Consider the following 14,924-nt stretch of genomic DNA (forward strand, 5'->3'; position numbering starts at 1 on the left):
ACAGCTCAAGGGCTGCCTGTGTCCTGTCAGCACAGCCCGCCCAGAGGTTTGTGCTGTCACATTTCTTAGATATTTAAAAACTGAAACGTAGACATTTAGATTGGACATTATGAATGAATCTTTACCTGTGAGGGTGGAGAGGCCCTGGCACAGGCTGTCCAGAGAAGCTGTGGCTGCCCTATCCGTGGAAGTGCCCAAGGCCAGGCTGGACGTCGGGGCTTGGAGCAACCTGGGACAGTGGAAGGTGTCCCTGCCCATGGCAGGGGTGGCACTGGATGGGCTTTAAGGTCCCTTCCAACCCAAATCATTCTGTACGTGCACAGGGGCCGTGCTTGTGTGCCAGGATGATCCACACACAGACTGGCACAACGTGCACATGGATCGGGATGCTCTGCACACGCAGTGGGGATGATGCCCACACAGACGGGGAGGATGCGCATGCGGACCAGGGGCGATGCACACAGGGACTGGGATGATGGGAACACTCAGACCGGGATGACGGGAACACGCACCGGGGATGGTGCGCACATTCAGACCGGGATGACGGGAACACGCACCGGGGATGATGCGCACCCTCAGACCGGGATGATGCGCACCCTCAGCCCGGGATGACGGGAACACGCACCGGGGATGATGCGCACACTCAGACCGGGATGACGGGAACACGCACCGGGGATGATGCGCACCCTCAGACCGGGATGATGCGCACACTCAGACCGGGATGACGGGAACACGCACCGGGGATGATGCGCACCCTCAGACCGGGATGACGCGCACACTCAGACCAGGATGACGGGAACACGCGCCGGGGATGATGCGCACCCTCAGACCGGGATGACGCGCACACTCAGACCGGGATGACGGGAACACGCACCGGGGACGGTGCGCAAGCGCGCCCCGCTGGCCAAGACGGCGCGCCCCGATTGGCCCCGCGGCTGCCGGGCAACGGCGGCGGCGCTCCGGGTGCGGGGCCGTGCCGGGGCCGGGGCCGTGCCGGGGCCGTGCCGGGGCCATGTCGACGCGGACGCTGCCGCTGCTGTTCCTGAACCTGGGCGGGGAGATGCTCTACATCCTGGACCAGCGGCTGCGCGCCCAGAGCATCCCCGGAGAGAAGGCGCGCAAAGGTGAGCGGCGGGCGCGGGCCGGGCGCGGGTCCCTCCGCTCCCGGCGTCCCGGTGCCAGCGGCGCGCCGGGAGCCGCTGGCCGTGTCGGGCTGGCGGCACTGCCCGTGCCCCCGGCCCGGGCTGCTCCGCCCGGCGGTGCCGGTTCCCGGGGTGCCGGTTCCCGGGGTGCCGGTTCCCGGGGTGCCGCCCCGGGACACGCAGGGACACTCCGTGCTGTCAGCGGAGGATGCTGCGAGCTAAGGGCGTCAGTGCCCGTCCGGGGCAGGAGTTTCCTTGCCCCGATTTCAGGACTCCATCGCAGTAATTACCACGGTAATTATCGCAGTAATCAGCCCTCAGTGTTTTGTGGTCTCCACTTGGAAGCGCAGCCCATTGGGTTGATCGGCTCGGTGAAGTTCCTGTGGTAAGAACAGCCCGAAGGTGTTGCTGAGGCTGGTTTGGGAGTTTCTCACACAGAAGAAGAAACTGGAGTCCGTGTCGGTGTTTCTGTGCTAAATTCGGGAGTTAAAGCTTCAGAAATCACTTCTGGACTCAAAATAACTCAGGATTTGGTTGTCAGCCCAGGTCCTGGACTGTTTTCGGGCAGACCAGGTTGCTTTGCAGTGGGAAGGAGTTTCCAGGAATAAATTTGTAAACCTTGTGCAGACACAGCACATGCAGTTGTGTGAAATTAAAATACCAATACGGCTCCCGAAACCCTTGTCTGGCTTTTATACAATCCCATTTGGCCAAAATCCTTGTACAGACAGCCTCGTGCCTTCACATGGGCCATGAAACTCCAGCTCACAGCCAAGCACCTCTGTATTTACCATTTCAAATTACCACAGCTTTACTTTACAAGTCCTTGCACCTCTCTGTCAGGGGATGGGGAATGTGCCTCGGGAAGCTCTGGGATGTTTTGATAAAGAATCAACTTGATATGAGCTTGGTATTGTTATCCCTTCTGCCTGTCCTTTATGAAGTGCTAAACAATAAAGGGTTCACTGTGTAATTATTGTATTGTTTGTGAGGGGGCAACTTGTAATTATTCATGTGTGTCCCGGTGAGGGAATGATCTGAGAGAAGTTTACTGCTGTTCATACAGGGACAAGTTTAGGATTTTAGCTAAATTAAGTCTTGGAGCATCTCAGCAGGAGAATTGGACTGTTTTAGTTTGTCCACACATGGATTGTTTTTTGTTGCAAAAAACTGTGTGTTAATTTCACCGAGATGTGGTTCATCCACACTGAGGTGTTTGTTGATGCTTAAAGCTGTTCCCTCAAATACTGGTTACTTGTAAGGCAAAATACAGCTGAAAACTACCCAAGCTCAGTGCAAAGGGTAAAATTTGATGAGCACTGAAGCAGCAGGATTTTATCCAAGGGGAGGGTGAGGTTCTCATTCTGAATACTCAGTGCTGAATGTTCAGTGCTGAATGCTGATGAGAAGTGACAAAATCCATTAGTTAGCTTTTTTTTTTTTTAGTTTATTTCTTTTCTTCTCCTTGCAACTCTTGTTCTTACATCTTGAACTGCTGTTTTGTTTTATATGCTTCGTGTAGATGAATGGACAGATGTGGACAGGAAACGAGGTACAGTAACTGCTGGCTGCATGCACCAGTCCAACCCCACGTGCACACCTGGGGCTCATCGTGCCTGAACACCTGAGGCTGTTCCTGCAGCCTTCAGTCAGTGTCACAAATGAACAGTAATGCTCACCTGGTCCTTAAATGCACTTTTGACTGTAAATCAGTGAAAAAACAGACCATATCTTAAAATCGTATGGCCTCAAAAATCAGCTGTTAATTTAACCAAGACTGTAAATGGATCAAAACTCTTTATCCTGCTGGTCTTGCCTGCAAAAATGGTATTTGTATTTCTTTACTGTTGTTTTCATGCAAGCATGTAATTGTGTGAGCATCGTGCAGGTCGTTTTTCTGCTTAAATGCAGGAATTTTGGGTATATTCCATTTTTCTAAGGTTTTGTCTAATTCATTGCTCAGGGTTTGGACAGGTGAACTCCAGGGATGATCAAAGGCATTCCCATCCCAGCTGCTTTACCCACCTGTGCTGGTGGTCACCTGGCAGAGTGATCCCCAAGGAGCAGATGCCCACACCTCAGCCAAGCTCACCCTGACTGGAGTGATCCTGGGAGGGATTGAGCCCTCTGGTGTTGCAGGGGAGCAGCCGAGGTGTGAACGGGTTTCCCTCTGGAATCTGCCCGGGAACAGGAGCCTCCAGCAAGGGTTTGTGCTAAGGAACGAGGAAATGAATCTCTTGAATCTCAGGTTTTTGCTCGGTGAGCATGAGCAGAATTTACAGGGTCCTTCTGAGCAGCCCTTTTTTAAGAGAGATCAAGGTTGTGATTGAAGTTTTGCAAAATAAGCATCATTGGTAGGTTTTGATATTTATTGAAGGTAAACACTGGTGTCCTGGAGCTTACCCCAGCTGTTTTCCTACCATTACATCCTGTTTCCAAGCACACCCTTTTCCCAGCCTTTAACATCTCAGAAGTCTAGGAACAGATTCCATCCCATCCAAAACATCGAGGAGCCGCCCAGATCCGTGACGTAGCGAGGCAGGGGTGGCTCAGGGGCAGGTCCCAGGCTGATCCATCACTTCTCCTGTGAGAGAGAACACTTTGCCTGTTCTCAGTGCTCCAGAGGATCTCGGGAGGTCCTGGAGTCACCTCCTGGGGCTGTCACTGATGGTGCCATGACATGGTTCCTTTAGGAACCACGAGCCTGTGGCACACAGGCTGTGACTGTCCACAGCTCGCAGTGTTCCTTCTGCTGCCCCAAGCATCCTCTGGGAAGCACCAGCATCACCCAGGCATAGCTCCAGCCTCGTGCCATGCATCCCAGCCAAGCAAGTGACACATGCTGCCTGTCACCAGTGACTTGGCATGGGGAGGCCAAAGCCACCGTCACCCCCAGCTTCAGGCCTGTCCATCACACTGGCTATACTGGTGTCCCTCCTCTCATCCCAGCTGATGACCCCCCCCGTCTGCTCAGTTGCTTTTTCTGTGTTGCTTGTGCCATGTCCCTGGGCCAGTGCTCCTGTGTCACCTGCCATGGCCACACTGGTGTGAGCAGCAGCTCCCCAGGGCCCCCCTGAGGCCTTTGCTGTTTCATTATCAAACACGTGAGAGATTTATTATAAATTTGCCCTTTACTGTGATTTTTTTAATGTCTTTCTCAGTTCTTTTTATAGCCCACACAAGAGGTTTTAATTTAAGAAGATAATTTATGCCTGTGGTTCACACAGACCTTCGATTCTGTTGAGAAATCAGTGTACTGGGACATGTCTGTCTCCTGGTGGCTTGAGTTCTTTGTGACTCTCCAAAGGCACGAGAAGTCTTTGTGTGGGCAGCACACACGAGCAGCTGAAAAATATTTTCCTTGATAGCAGTATAAAGCAGAAGTTCTTATTTTTGTCCTAATTGAACTCCCTGCAAAATTAACTAAATACTAATATCTACTAGTACTAATATATTTTATTTTCTCCCCAAAAAAATAGGGGATTTCTGCCTGGGGTTGCGAGTAGGGATTGCTTTATGGCCAGTTTATTTGGGAGGAAGGAGGGATTTTTTTTCCTGTTTGCAATTAGATGTATTCATGATCCAGACTGCTCAGGAGCTGAGATCTGTCTGTGGTTTTGGGGTGTTTAAACCAGGAGTAGGGAGCCCCGTCAGGTTCAGCGCAGGGGCTGCTGAGCTGTGTGTGACCAGTGCATGAGGAACCTGTAACAGGCAGGTTTAGGGAGGAGAGAGAATCACCTCAGGAGGCCCCTTACCCTTGGAACACAGCTCTCCCTGCCCAGGCTCCCAGCAGTCCCCGGGGAGTTAATCCTCTAGGAAGAGGTGAAATGAGAGGGAAATTACCTTTGTTTTGTCTGTTGGTGTAGGACAGGTGTGGAAAGCCAGGTGTCTGACCCCCAGGGAATCACTGGGACAATAATTCAAAGCACTGGTCACTACCACTCTCTGTATGTTCACTTTTTCTCCTTTTCCTTTTTTTTTTTTAAATTATTTATTCTGAGATTTTTCAAATCCACAAGAATTGTCTGGCATTGTGGGCTTCATAACAGTCATTTGCTTAGGAAAATCCACACTTGTACAGTAGTCTGTGACCTGACATATTAATTTACCTTTTTTTTTGTTAGAGAAATAAATGTTTATTGATGACAACTCTGTAGAGTATCAGGGAGATAATAAAAGGAGCAGATCCAGCACAAAAGCTCAGATGCTGCATCTGCTTGAACCACTGCACAGTGTTTTCCATCTTGTTTGTATTAAGAGCTCAATAACCAGAGCACAGCTCTCACCCTCAGCACTCCTGAGCTCTAAGAACTCCTCAGTAAGTCACATAACAGTTCCATGGCTAAATTTACACAGAAAAAAATGAACCACAAGTCAGGAAGTTTGGAGTTCTGCATTTGAAACTGTAGGGCCTGCAGAAGTTTCAGCTGTGAGAGCCATAAATGGGTTGATAGAGATCTCAGGGATATAAATGCTTTATTAAATACCTGCCAGTGTTAATCCATTTGAATAAAGATTACAGGGAGCCCTGCAGGAGCTTCCGTTGAGAAGTTAAAAAATAGACTGATAGTGTCAGATCTTGTCGAGGAACAGGCACAGCCATGTAGCTGCAATCTGCAGAGATCTACCACAATGCAAAACAGTCTCCTTGGGAAGCAGAACTGCAGCTTTTTTAGATAACAGCACATCAGAGCAGCATTATTTAAAAGTGAAAAGTGCCAGGCATAGCTGTAAAACCAGAACAACAAAGCCAGCCTTACTCCCACTGGGAAACAGGGACTGCTGCCTTCAGCTCAGGTGGCATTTGTGCCCTGGGGGACATCAGCTGGTTTAGCCCAGGTGGGACTGAGGAAGTGCTGGATCCAGAGGTGCTGTTCCCCCTCTCCTGTTGTGCTCTGTCCCTGCTCTGCACAGGTAACCCTGGTGTGAACCTTGCAGCTGGGGTGGACCAGGAACGGGCTGTTCTGGAGCAAACCACAAAGCCTCTTTGTCTTTGCAGTTATGAACGACATCATCTCTGCCATGTTCAAGAAAAATTTCATGGAGGAGCTGTTCAAACCCCAGGATCTCTACTCCAAGAAAGCCCTGCGCACTGTGTACGACCGGCTGGCTCACACCTCCATCATGAGACTGAACCAGGCCAGCATGGACAAGGTAACACAGACCTGCCACCTGGCCTGGCTCTGCTGCACTCCCCAGCTGCGCTCCAGCAGTTTCTGTTGCAATAATTAACCTTTGGCTTTACCATGTTGAAGCATTTTGGAACAGCTTTCCTTGTGAAAATGGTTCTCAGCCAAGAAAATCCATGGTGGCATCAGCTACTTCAGAACTGAGTATTTCTGCCTGAACAGCTAAATCTTTGATTTGAACAAGTTCATTAAGCATTCCATAAGTTTAGCAGATGTTTTCATATATTAGAAATATACCCATCTGTGGGTGTGGATAAACATCTGTATTTCTGTACTGACACCCACTGTCTTGCAGGCACAGTGTTAGAGTTATTGCCTGCAAGCAGTGTATCCACAGCCAGTTCTGGAAAAAATGGTAGGAATGGGATTACCAGAGAGCCTTCCCCCCAGGTGTCAGTGCTGCTGAAATTCATGGAATCACTGAGGTTGGAAAAGCTCTCCAGGAGTGTCGAGTCCAACCTGTGACCAATCCCCACCTTGTCACCCAGCCCAGAGCAATGAGTGCCACATCCAGTCGTTCCTTGGACATTTCCAGGGATGGGGACTTCACCACCTCCCTGGGCAGCTCCTTCCAGTGTTTAATAAACATTTCCATGGAGAAATTTTTCCTGATGTCCACCCTGACTCTCTCCTGGCTCAGCCTGAGGCCATTCCCTCTCCTCCTGTCCCTGTTCCCTGGCAGCAGAGCCCGACCCCTCCCCAGCTGCCCCCTCCTGTCAGGGAGTTGTGCAGACCCCGAAGGTCCCCCTGAGCCTCCTTTGCTCCAGGCTGAGCCCCCCCAGCTTCCTCAGTCACTTCAGGTGCTCCAGCCCCTTCCCCAGCTCCACTCCTTTCTCTGGACACACTCCAGCCCCTCAGTATCTCTCTTGTCCTGAGGGGCCAAGAACTGGACCCAGCACTCAAGGTGTGACCTCACCTGAGCATTGGTGACTTTGGAGACCCAGCAAGAAGGCTGGGGGTGGGACTGCAGAGGTCTTGTTCTTTTTAGGAAACGGAGCTAAAATGGTTCCTTGTGCCACAGGCAGGTGCTGGCCTGAGTGCTTGAATCCCTCTCTCCATCCCTGGGAAGTTTCCTGTGTGACAGGACCAACGTTCCCGTGTTCCTTTGCAGCTGTACGACCTCATGACTATGGCCTTCAAATACCAAGTGCTGCTGTGCCCTCGGCCCAGGGACATTCTGCTGGTCACATTCAACCACCTGGATGCCATCAAGGATTTCATCTCCGACTCCCCTGGCATTCTGAACCAGGTGGATGAGACCTTCCGGCAGCTGATCGAAGTAAGAATCCTCAGAAAAAGGGTGGGACACACTGGGGTATGATTTTATGGGGTTTTTACCTCTTTCATCATCTTAGAGATGAATTACTACATTGGGGAGGGCTGTGAGTCAAGTGCTATTTTTCTACTGGTCCAGTTTAAATCAATATATTGCTTATTCAGCCTGATTTAAGTCTCCACTGATTTCAGCAGAAATTAAATCAGTTTTAGTGACAGTAATTACTGATAATGACCAGCAGCCCTCTTAGAGCATCTCTGCTCCCCCTGCAAGTGGATCAGAATATGCTGTATATACTGTGGATCAGAATAGTCAGATGTTCTTGTTCTCCCTTTCCCTGGGTGGGACATGGAACCCCTGTAAACCCTTGCATGATGATTTTCCTTTTCCAGACCTACAACTGTCTCTCTGATGGTGAATTCCAGCTCATCAGGCAAACACTCCTCATTTTCTTCCAGGATATGCACATCAGGGTAAGAGCCCAATACAACTAGGCAGGGAGAATGACAGGAAGTTTGGGGCTGGAGTACAAAGGGATCTGCTTATAAACACTGCAGGTTTGGGTTTGTTAATTGTGCTTTTCAGTCATCTTGATGTGCTTGTAATTACACTCAAATTTCGCAAATTGAGCACATCTACTACAATAATGCTGAATAATTCCACAATGCTATGAAAAAAGGAATCTCTACTGGTATGATCTGCTGATTGATAAATCCATTTTTCCTTTTAGAAGAAACTTGATATGAAACCTGAGCAGGAAGTCTTGATATTCTCTAAATAAATTGATCACACTCACATGCACAAACAGGATGTAGTTTTGAATACAGTTTTTTTAATGTTAGATCAGTGTGCCCATCCTCTGGACCACAATTCCACATCACTGGCTTTGTAAATACATCCCTATACACACATCAAGGGCTCTAGGAAACCTTCTCCAGTGTAGGCAGAGAGGCTCAAGCTCAGATTTCAGGGAATTTGGACGGGAAGGTCCGCAGAGGTTTTCCCCAAGGTGTGATGTTGTGGTGTCCTTTTGCAGGTCTCCATCTTTCTGAAGGATAAAGTGCAAAACTCGAACGGTCGCTTTGTGCTGCCAATCTCAGGGCCTGTCCCGTGGGGCACAGAGGTCCCAGGGCTCATCAGGTGAGCTGGTGCCATGTGTGGGGCTGCTCAGGGAGGAGCATTTCATTCCAGAGGGCTCAGGAATTCAGCTCAAAGTGCCATTCCTGTTGCATGGATAGCTGAACCTCCAGTAAACACTATTTAAAGGGCAGGATTTGGGACTAAGTCACCCAGCAATGAAATGCTGAGCTGCTTCTGGAGTTTTCTATCCCAGTAAATTAGCTGTTAGTAACTTAACCTGTAACAGAGGCATTTACCAATGTACAGAATAGATTTTTATTCCCCTTGTGCAGGAAGCAGAGGAACTAGGTACTGAAAATCAGGACTAAAACTACTAAATGTTTCAATTATGCTTTGTTTTTAAGGATATTCAATCACAAAGGAGTGGAAGTTAAAAGGGCTGAGTTCACCACTGCTGGGAATTACGTTACTCCACAAAGGGAAGGATCTTTTGAGCTTTATGGAGACAGAGTCCTCAAACTTGGAACAAATATGTAAGTAATTTTTGTTATATGTAGAAACCTGAACCAAATGCTGATGGATTGTTCTGAAGCACATCTTCAGCCTGGTGTGGTTTTGGCCTCTTTTGCTATTAATTATCAGATTGACTTTGTTACCAGGTGCTGCCCTGCACCCAGACATGTGTGGATGGTGTCTAAAGAGCTGTGGAAAACAGCAAAACTTTGATTTATGTCCGCAGTGGAGCTGAGGAAAGAGTGTTCTCACCTGGTGCTACATTTTATGTGAAATAGGATTTAATGTAACCACAGTCAAGAAATTCTCTCTGTTCTCCACATTTGCCTTAATGTACATGTTCCATCCAAAGAGATCCATGTTCCTTCTCACAGCTTTGTCCCTCACATGCCTTAATGCCCCACTGTGGCACCACACTGAGCTGTAACTTCTCATTGCCATTGTTCAGTCTTCAGAAAAATATCCTAAAATCCTGCATCCTGTGCTGCTCCCTCTGGTTCCTGTACCTCGTCCCAGTAACAGGCTGTTCTTCCCCGTGTGTTTTCCCCTCTAGGTACAGTGTGACCCGGCCAGTGGAGACACATATGTCAGGATCATCCAAAAAGCTGGCATCCCAGGCAAAGGTCAGTGTTGTCCTGTGCCTATCACTGCTTAAACTGGCCAAATTCTTAGTCTCTAGATACGGGATAAGTTCAGGGAAGCTTTTCTGTTGTTCTCAGAGCCTCATGCAATCCTCCCCAGTCCTTTGAAGCCAGGGGAAGGGCACATTTTCCCAAAGACTCCACACATTTGTGCAAGGATGTGCTTGCTTCCATTTTAATCTCAGAAAACAGAAAGTTTGCTTTACAGATTTCTCATTTGTCCAATTTAGCTGGAAAAGCATCTTGTGCTGAGTCTATAAATCCAAGCAACCATTTCCAATATCGAGCTGGTGATTACTGGTTATCTGCACAATCTGTCCCAGGAACAACAGGGAAATATGTTTATATCCCTCTGAAGGACATGTATGGAATATCAAAGCTCCTTGCAGCCCCATCTCCCAGGTAATTGCCCAGCGGGCCCCTTGCTGTTTCCTGCAGGAGAACATAGTCCCCAACCCTCTTGCTAAAGAAGAGCTGAACTTTCTGGCCCGGCTGCTGGGAGGTTTGGACATCCAGAAACCTGCTGGTGGTGAGACGGGATTTCGGCTGAACTTGTTCACGACTGACGAGGAGGAAGAGTATGCTGGAGTCCTTCTTGGTTTGGGTTTGGGGTGCCCTGTGGGGAGCCCTGGAGACCAAAGCTGGCCCTCAACAGCTTTAGGGTCAGACCAGCAGGTTGTTATCCTGCTCCAGATGTTTTCTGTGATGTAGCCTTGCTCCAAATGCCGCTGGCTGGGATCTGTCTGGGGGGACAGAAACATACCTTCAGCCCTTTTAGCAGGATGTTTTTACCTGCTTTTAATCTCAGCTACAGAAATATTCCTGCTCTTCTACACTTAACAAAAAAATCTAGGATGGGGAGAAGCCTCCAAACTGGGGTGAACACGTTAATTTGCCAAGTAGGAAGAGAGGCATTGTTCAGACTTCATAGAATTACAGAATGGTTTGGGTTGGAAGGGACCTTAAGGGTTCCCTAATTCCACCCTGCCATGGGAAGGGACACCTTCCACTAGACCAGGCTGCTTCAAGCCCCATCCAATCTGGCCCTATGAGCATCCTCTGAGCATCATTTGTGCCTACAGGAGCCTCATGAAGTCTGATTTTTATCACTTCCTTGTACATCTTCATGAGATTAACCACTCTTCTCATGTTTTTAATCAAGACAGGCAGCACAGACCAGACCAGAGGAGTTGTCCTACAAGGTTATCAACATTGAAGCCATGCAGGTACGTTACATGTTTCACATCACTGGTTCTCACCGTCCCTGCCTTTCTAAGGACTGTGTTTCACCCAGAGCAGGGACTTAAAAATACATTTTTTCCCATTTCACTTAAGCTCATAACTGAGTAATGGCCAACTTTCTGCCAAGACAGTGGAATTGGTGATTATTTACTAAGAAAACTTGTATCCTGACAAATACCAGAGCAAGTGTTTAGCCGACTTGGGTGTAGAAGGGGCACGTCCCAGTCCAGCCCAGTCCCGGCCGCGGTAGCAGCGTGGGGGCACCGGCGGTGGCTGAGCGCGGTGTCTGTCCCACAGGAGCCGGGGCGGCGGGCCGAGCTGTCCCGCATCCTGGGGGAGCTGGAGGTGGCGGAGCCGCGCCCGGGCAGCGCCGAGAAGGGCGAGGACTTGCTGGCGCTGATGGACGGGCTCTGAGCGGGACACGGGGACAGCGGGACACGTGGACACCAGGACAGCGGGACAGCGGCACACGGGGACAGCGGGACATGGGGACATCGGGATACGCGGACACCAGGACAGCGGGACAGCGGCACACGGGGACAGCGGCACACGGGGACATCGGGACACGGGGACAGCGGGACATGGGGACATCGGGATACGCGGACACGGGGACAGCGGGACACACGGACATCGGGACAGGGGGACACCCGGACAGCGGGACACGCGGACACCGGGACACGCGGACACCCGGACATGGGGACATCGGGACATGGGGACACCCGGACATGGGAACACCCAGACATGGGGACACCCGGACATGGGAACACCCAGACATGGAGACATCGGGACATGGGGACACCCGGACATGGGAACACCCAGACATGGGGACACCCGGACATGGGGACATGGGGACATCGCGCGGGGGGAGCGCGGGGCCGCCCCGCCTCTTCCAGCCTTGGGCGGGGCGAGGGGCGGGGCCGCGCGTGCGCGGGGGGCGGGGCGGCGCGAGCGGGCGCGCGGGAAGGCGCCGGCGCGTGAGTGCGCGGGGGGCGCGCGCTGGGGGGGGGGGGGCCCGGTGTGCGGAGGGGAGGGGACACGGGGACAATGGGGGGAGCTGGGAGAGGGACAGCGAGTGTGGGGGGGGGGGCGAGGGCAGGGAGAGTGCGAGGGGGACACGAAGCGCCCCAGCGTGCAGGGGGCCGGGGGCGGTGTGCCAGGGGGGTGGGCGAGGAGAATGGGAGAGATTGGGGAGAGGAGCGACGTGCGGTGGGTGTGTGAGGGGTGGTAGGAGTGTGTAGGGGAGTGCGAGGAGTGTTATGAGTGCAGATGAACGTGCGGGTAAGTGTGAAAGGGGTAGTACGTGTGCAGGTGGGCGTGTGACAGGTGATACATGTGCAGGTGAGCGTGCAAGGGGTGATGTGTGTGTGCAGGCGAGTGTGTGAGGTTTGGTGCGTGTGCGGGGCTTGGTCCGTGTGCAGGGGAGTGTTCAAGAGCTGCTCCATGTGCAGGTGTGTGTGCGGGGGTTGATCTGTGTGCAGGTCTTTATGCGGGGGTCGCTCCGTGTGCAGGTGTGTGTGCAGGAGTTGGTCTGTGTGCAGGTGTTTGTGCGGGGGTTGATCTGTGTGCAGGGGTCTCTCCGTGTGCAGGTCTGTGTGCAGGAGTTGCTCCGTGTGCAGGGGTTGGTCTGTGGGCAGGTGTGTGTGCGGGGGTCGCTCCGTGTGCAGGTGTGTGTGCAGGAGTTGCTCCGTGTGCAGGAGTTGCTCCATGTGCAGGTCTGTGTGCAGGAGTTGCTCCATGTGCAGGTCTGTGTGCAGGAGTTGCTCCTTGTGCAGAGGTTGATCTGTGTGCAGGTGTGTGTGCAGGAGTTGCTCCGTGTGCAGGAGTTGCTCCTTGTGCAGGGGTTGATCTGTGTGCAGGTGTGTGTGCAGGAGGTGCTCCGTGTGCAGGAGTTGCTCCATGTGCAGGTCTGTGTGCAGGAGTTGCTCCGTGTGCAGGGGTTGATCTGTGTGCAGGTGTGTGTGCAGGAGTTGCTCCGTGTGCAGGGGTTGATCTGTGTTCAGGTGTGTGTGCAGGAGTTGCTCCGTGTGCAGGGGTTGATCTGTATGCAGGTGTGTGTGCAGGGGTCACTCGGTGTGCAGGTGTTTGTGCAGGAGTTGTCCCATGTGCAGGTGTTTGTGCGGGGGTCTCTCCATGTGCAGGTCTGTGTGCAGGAGTTGCTCCGTGTGCGGGGGTCGCTCCGTGTGCAGGTCTGTGTGCAGGAGTTGCTCCGTGTGCAGGGGTTGATCTGTGGGCAGGTGTGTGTGCAGGAGTTGCTCCGTGTGCAGGGGTTGATCTGTGTGCAGGTGTGTGTGCAGGAGTTGCTCCGTGTGCGGGGGTCGCTCCGTGTGCAGGTGTGTGTGCAGGAGTTGCTCCGTGTGCAGGTCTGTGTGCAGGAGTTGCTCCGTGTGCAGGGGTTGATCTGTGGGCAGGTGTGTGTGCAGGAGTTGCTCCGTGTGCAGGGGTTGATCTGTGTGCAGGTGTGTGTGCAGGAGTTGCTCCGTGTGCAGGAGTTGCTTCGTGTGGAGGTCTGTGTGCAGGAGTTGCTCCGTGTGTAGGAGTTGCTCCGTGTGCAGGTCTGTGTGCAGGAGTTGCTCCGTGTGCGGGGGTTGATCTGTGTGCAGGTGTGTGTGCAGGAGTTGCTCCGTGTGCGGGGGTTGATCTGTGGGCAGGTGTGTGTGCAGGAGTTGCTCCGTGTGCGGGGGTTGATCTGTATGCAGGTGTTTGTGCAGGGGTCGCTCGGTGTGCAGGTGTTTGTGCAGGAGTTGTCCCATGTGCAGGTGTTTGTGCAGGAGTTGCTCCATGTGCAGGTGTTTGTGCGGGGGTCTCTCCATGTGCAGGTGTGTGTGCAGGAGTTGCTCCGTGTGCGGGGGTTGATCTGTGTGCAGGTCTGTGTGCAGGAGTTGCTCCGTGTGCAGGGGTTGATCTGTGTGCAGGTCCGTGTGCAGGAGTTGCTCCGTGTGCAGGAGTTGCTCCGTGTGCAGGGGTTGATCTGTGTGCAGGTCCGTGTGCAGGAGTTGCTCCATGTGCAGGGGTTGATCTGTGTGCAGGTCCGTGTGCAGGAGTTGCTCCGTGTGCAGGAGTTGCTCGGTGTGCAGGGGTTGATCTGTGTGCAGGTCCGTGTGCAGGAGTTGCTCCGTGTGCAGGAGTTGCTCCGTGTGCGGGGGTTGATCTGTGGGCAGGTGAATGTGCAGGGGTTGGCCCATGGGAAGGGACCGGTCCGTGTGAGGCACAGTGGGCGAGTGTCCCCAGCCCTGCGTGCCCTGTCCCGCCGCAGCCGCCATGGAGGTGAGCCACTCGGTGAAGGAGCGCACCATCTCCGAGAACAGCCTGGTCATCCTGCTGCAGGGCCTGCGCGGCCACGTAACCACCGTGGAGCTGCGTGATGAGAGCGCGGCCGCGGGGCGCGTCACCAGCGTGGACGCCTTCATGAACGTGCGCCTGGCTGAGGTGACCTTCACGGACAGGCAGGGCGCCGTGTCCCACCTGGACGAGCTCTTTGTGACTGGCAGGAACATCCGCTACGTGCACATCCCCGACGAGGTGGACATCCAGGCCACCATCGAGGAGCAGCTCCAGGCCATCCACAGGGTGCGGTGCTTTGGGGGTCGTGACAAGGGCCGCAGGGAGTTCCTTCATGCCAAGCACAAGTGAGCACCGGGTGCTGCCCACAACAGCCAGGGTGGACCTGCGATGGGCATGCCCCTTTGATGGACTGCCAGCCCCCTCCACGCCGGACATCCCACGCAAGGACATCCCCCCAGGAACATTTTCCCCCAGGGACTTGGGGTTCTGCTGTTCCCCTCACTGGTGCCTGCGGAGGAGCAGGGCTGGTTTTTGTAAGGAATAACACCATTTAAAAGGC

General features: G+C 52.7%; 2 protein-coding genes across 3 annotated transcripts; both read left to right on the forward strand.

Annotated features, from left to right (window-relative positions):
* The first annotated feature begins 913 nt into the window (after positions 1 to 913).
* Positions 914 to 11,570, forward strand: OSCP1 (organic solute carrier partner 1). The gene is made up of 10 exons (XM_069035964.1): positions 914 to 1,124; positions 6,142 to 6,296; positions 7,443 to 7,610; positions 8,000 to 8,080; positions 8,644 to 8,747; positions 9,092 to 9,220; positions 9,754 to 9,823; positions 10,280 to 10,419; positions 11,004 to 11,067; positions 11,381 to 11,570. The coding sequence occupies exons 1-10, from the start codon at positions 1,013 to 1,015 to the stop codon at positions 11,495 to 11,497; spliced, it is 1,140 nt and encodes a 379-aa protein (XP_068892065.1). The 5' UTR covers positions 914 to 1,012; the 3' UTR covers positions 11,498 to 11,570.
* Positions 11,571 to 12,007: 437 nt separating this feature from the next.
* On the forward strand, positions 12,008 to 14,924 carry LSM10 (LSM10, U7 small nuclear RNA associated). Of its 2 annotated transcripts, none has more exons than XM_068994389.1 (2): positions 12,008 to 12,053; positions 14,337 to 14,924. In XM_068994389.1, the coding sequence occupies exon 2, from the start codon at positions 14,342 to 14,344 to the stop codon at positions 14,711 to 14,713; it is 372 nt and encodes a 123-aa protein (XP_068850490.1). In that variant the 5' UTR covers positions 12,008 to 12,053; positions 14,337 to 14,341; the 3' UTR covers positions 14,714 to 14,924. The 2 variants fall into 2 exon arrangements, with proteins under 2 accessions (XP_068850490.1, XP_068850492.1); XM_068994391.1 differs by having other exon boundaries at positions 12,010 to 12,057.

Source organism: Aphelocoma coerulescens, chromosome 23 (assembly GCF_041296385.1).
Source record: "Aphelocoma coerulescens isolate FSJ_1873_10779 chromosome 23, UR_Acoe_1.0, whole genome shotgun sequence".
Lineage (NCBI taxonomy): Eukaryota > Metazoa > Chordata > Aves > Passeriformes > Corvidae > Aphelocoma > Aphelocoma coerulescens.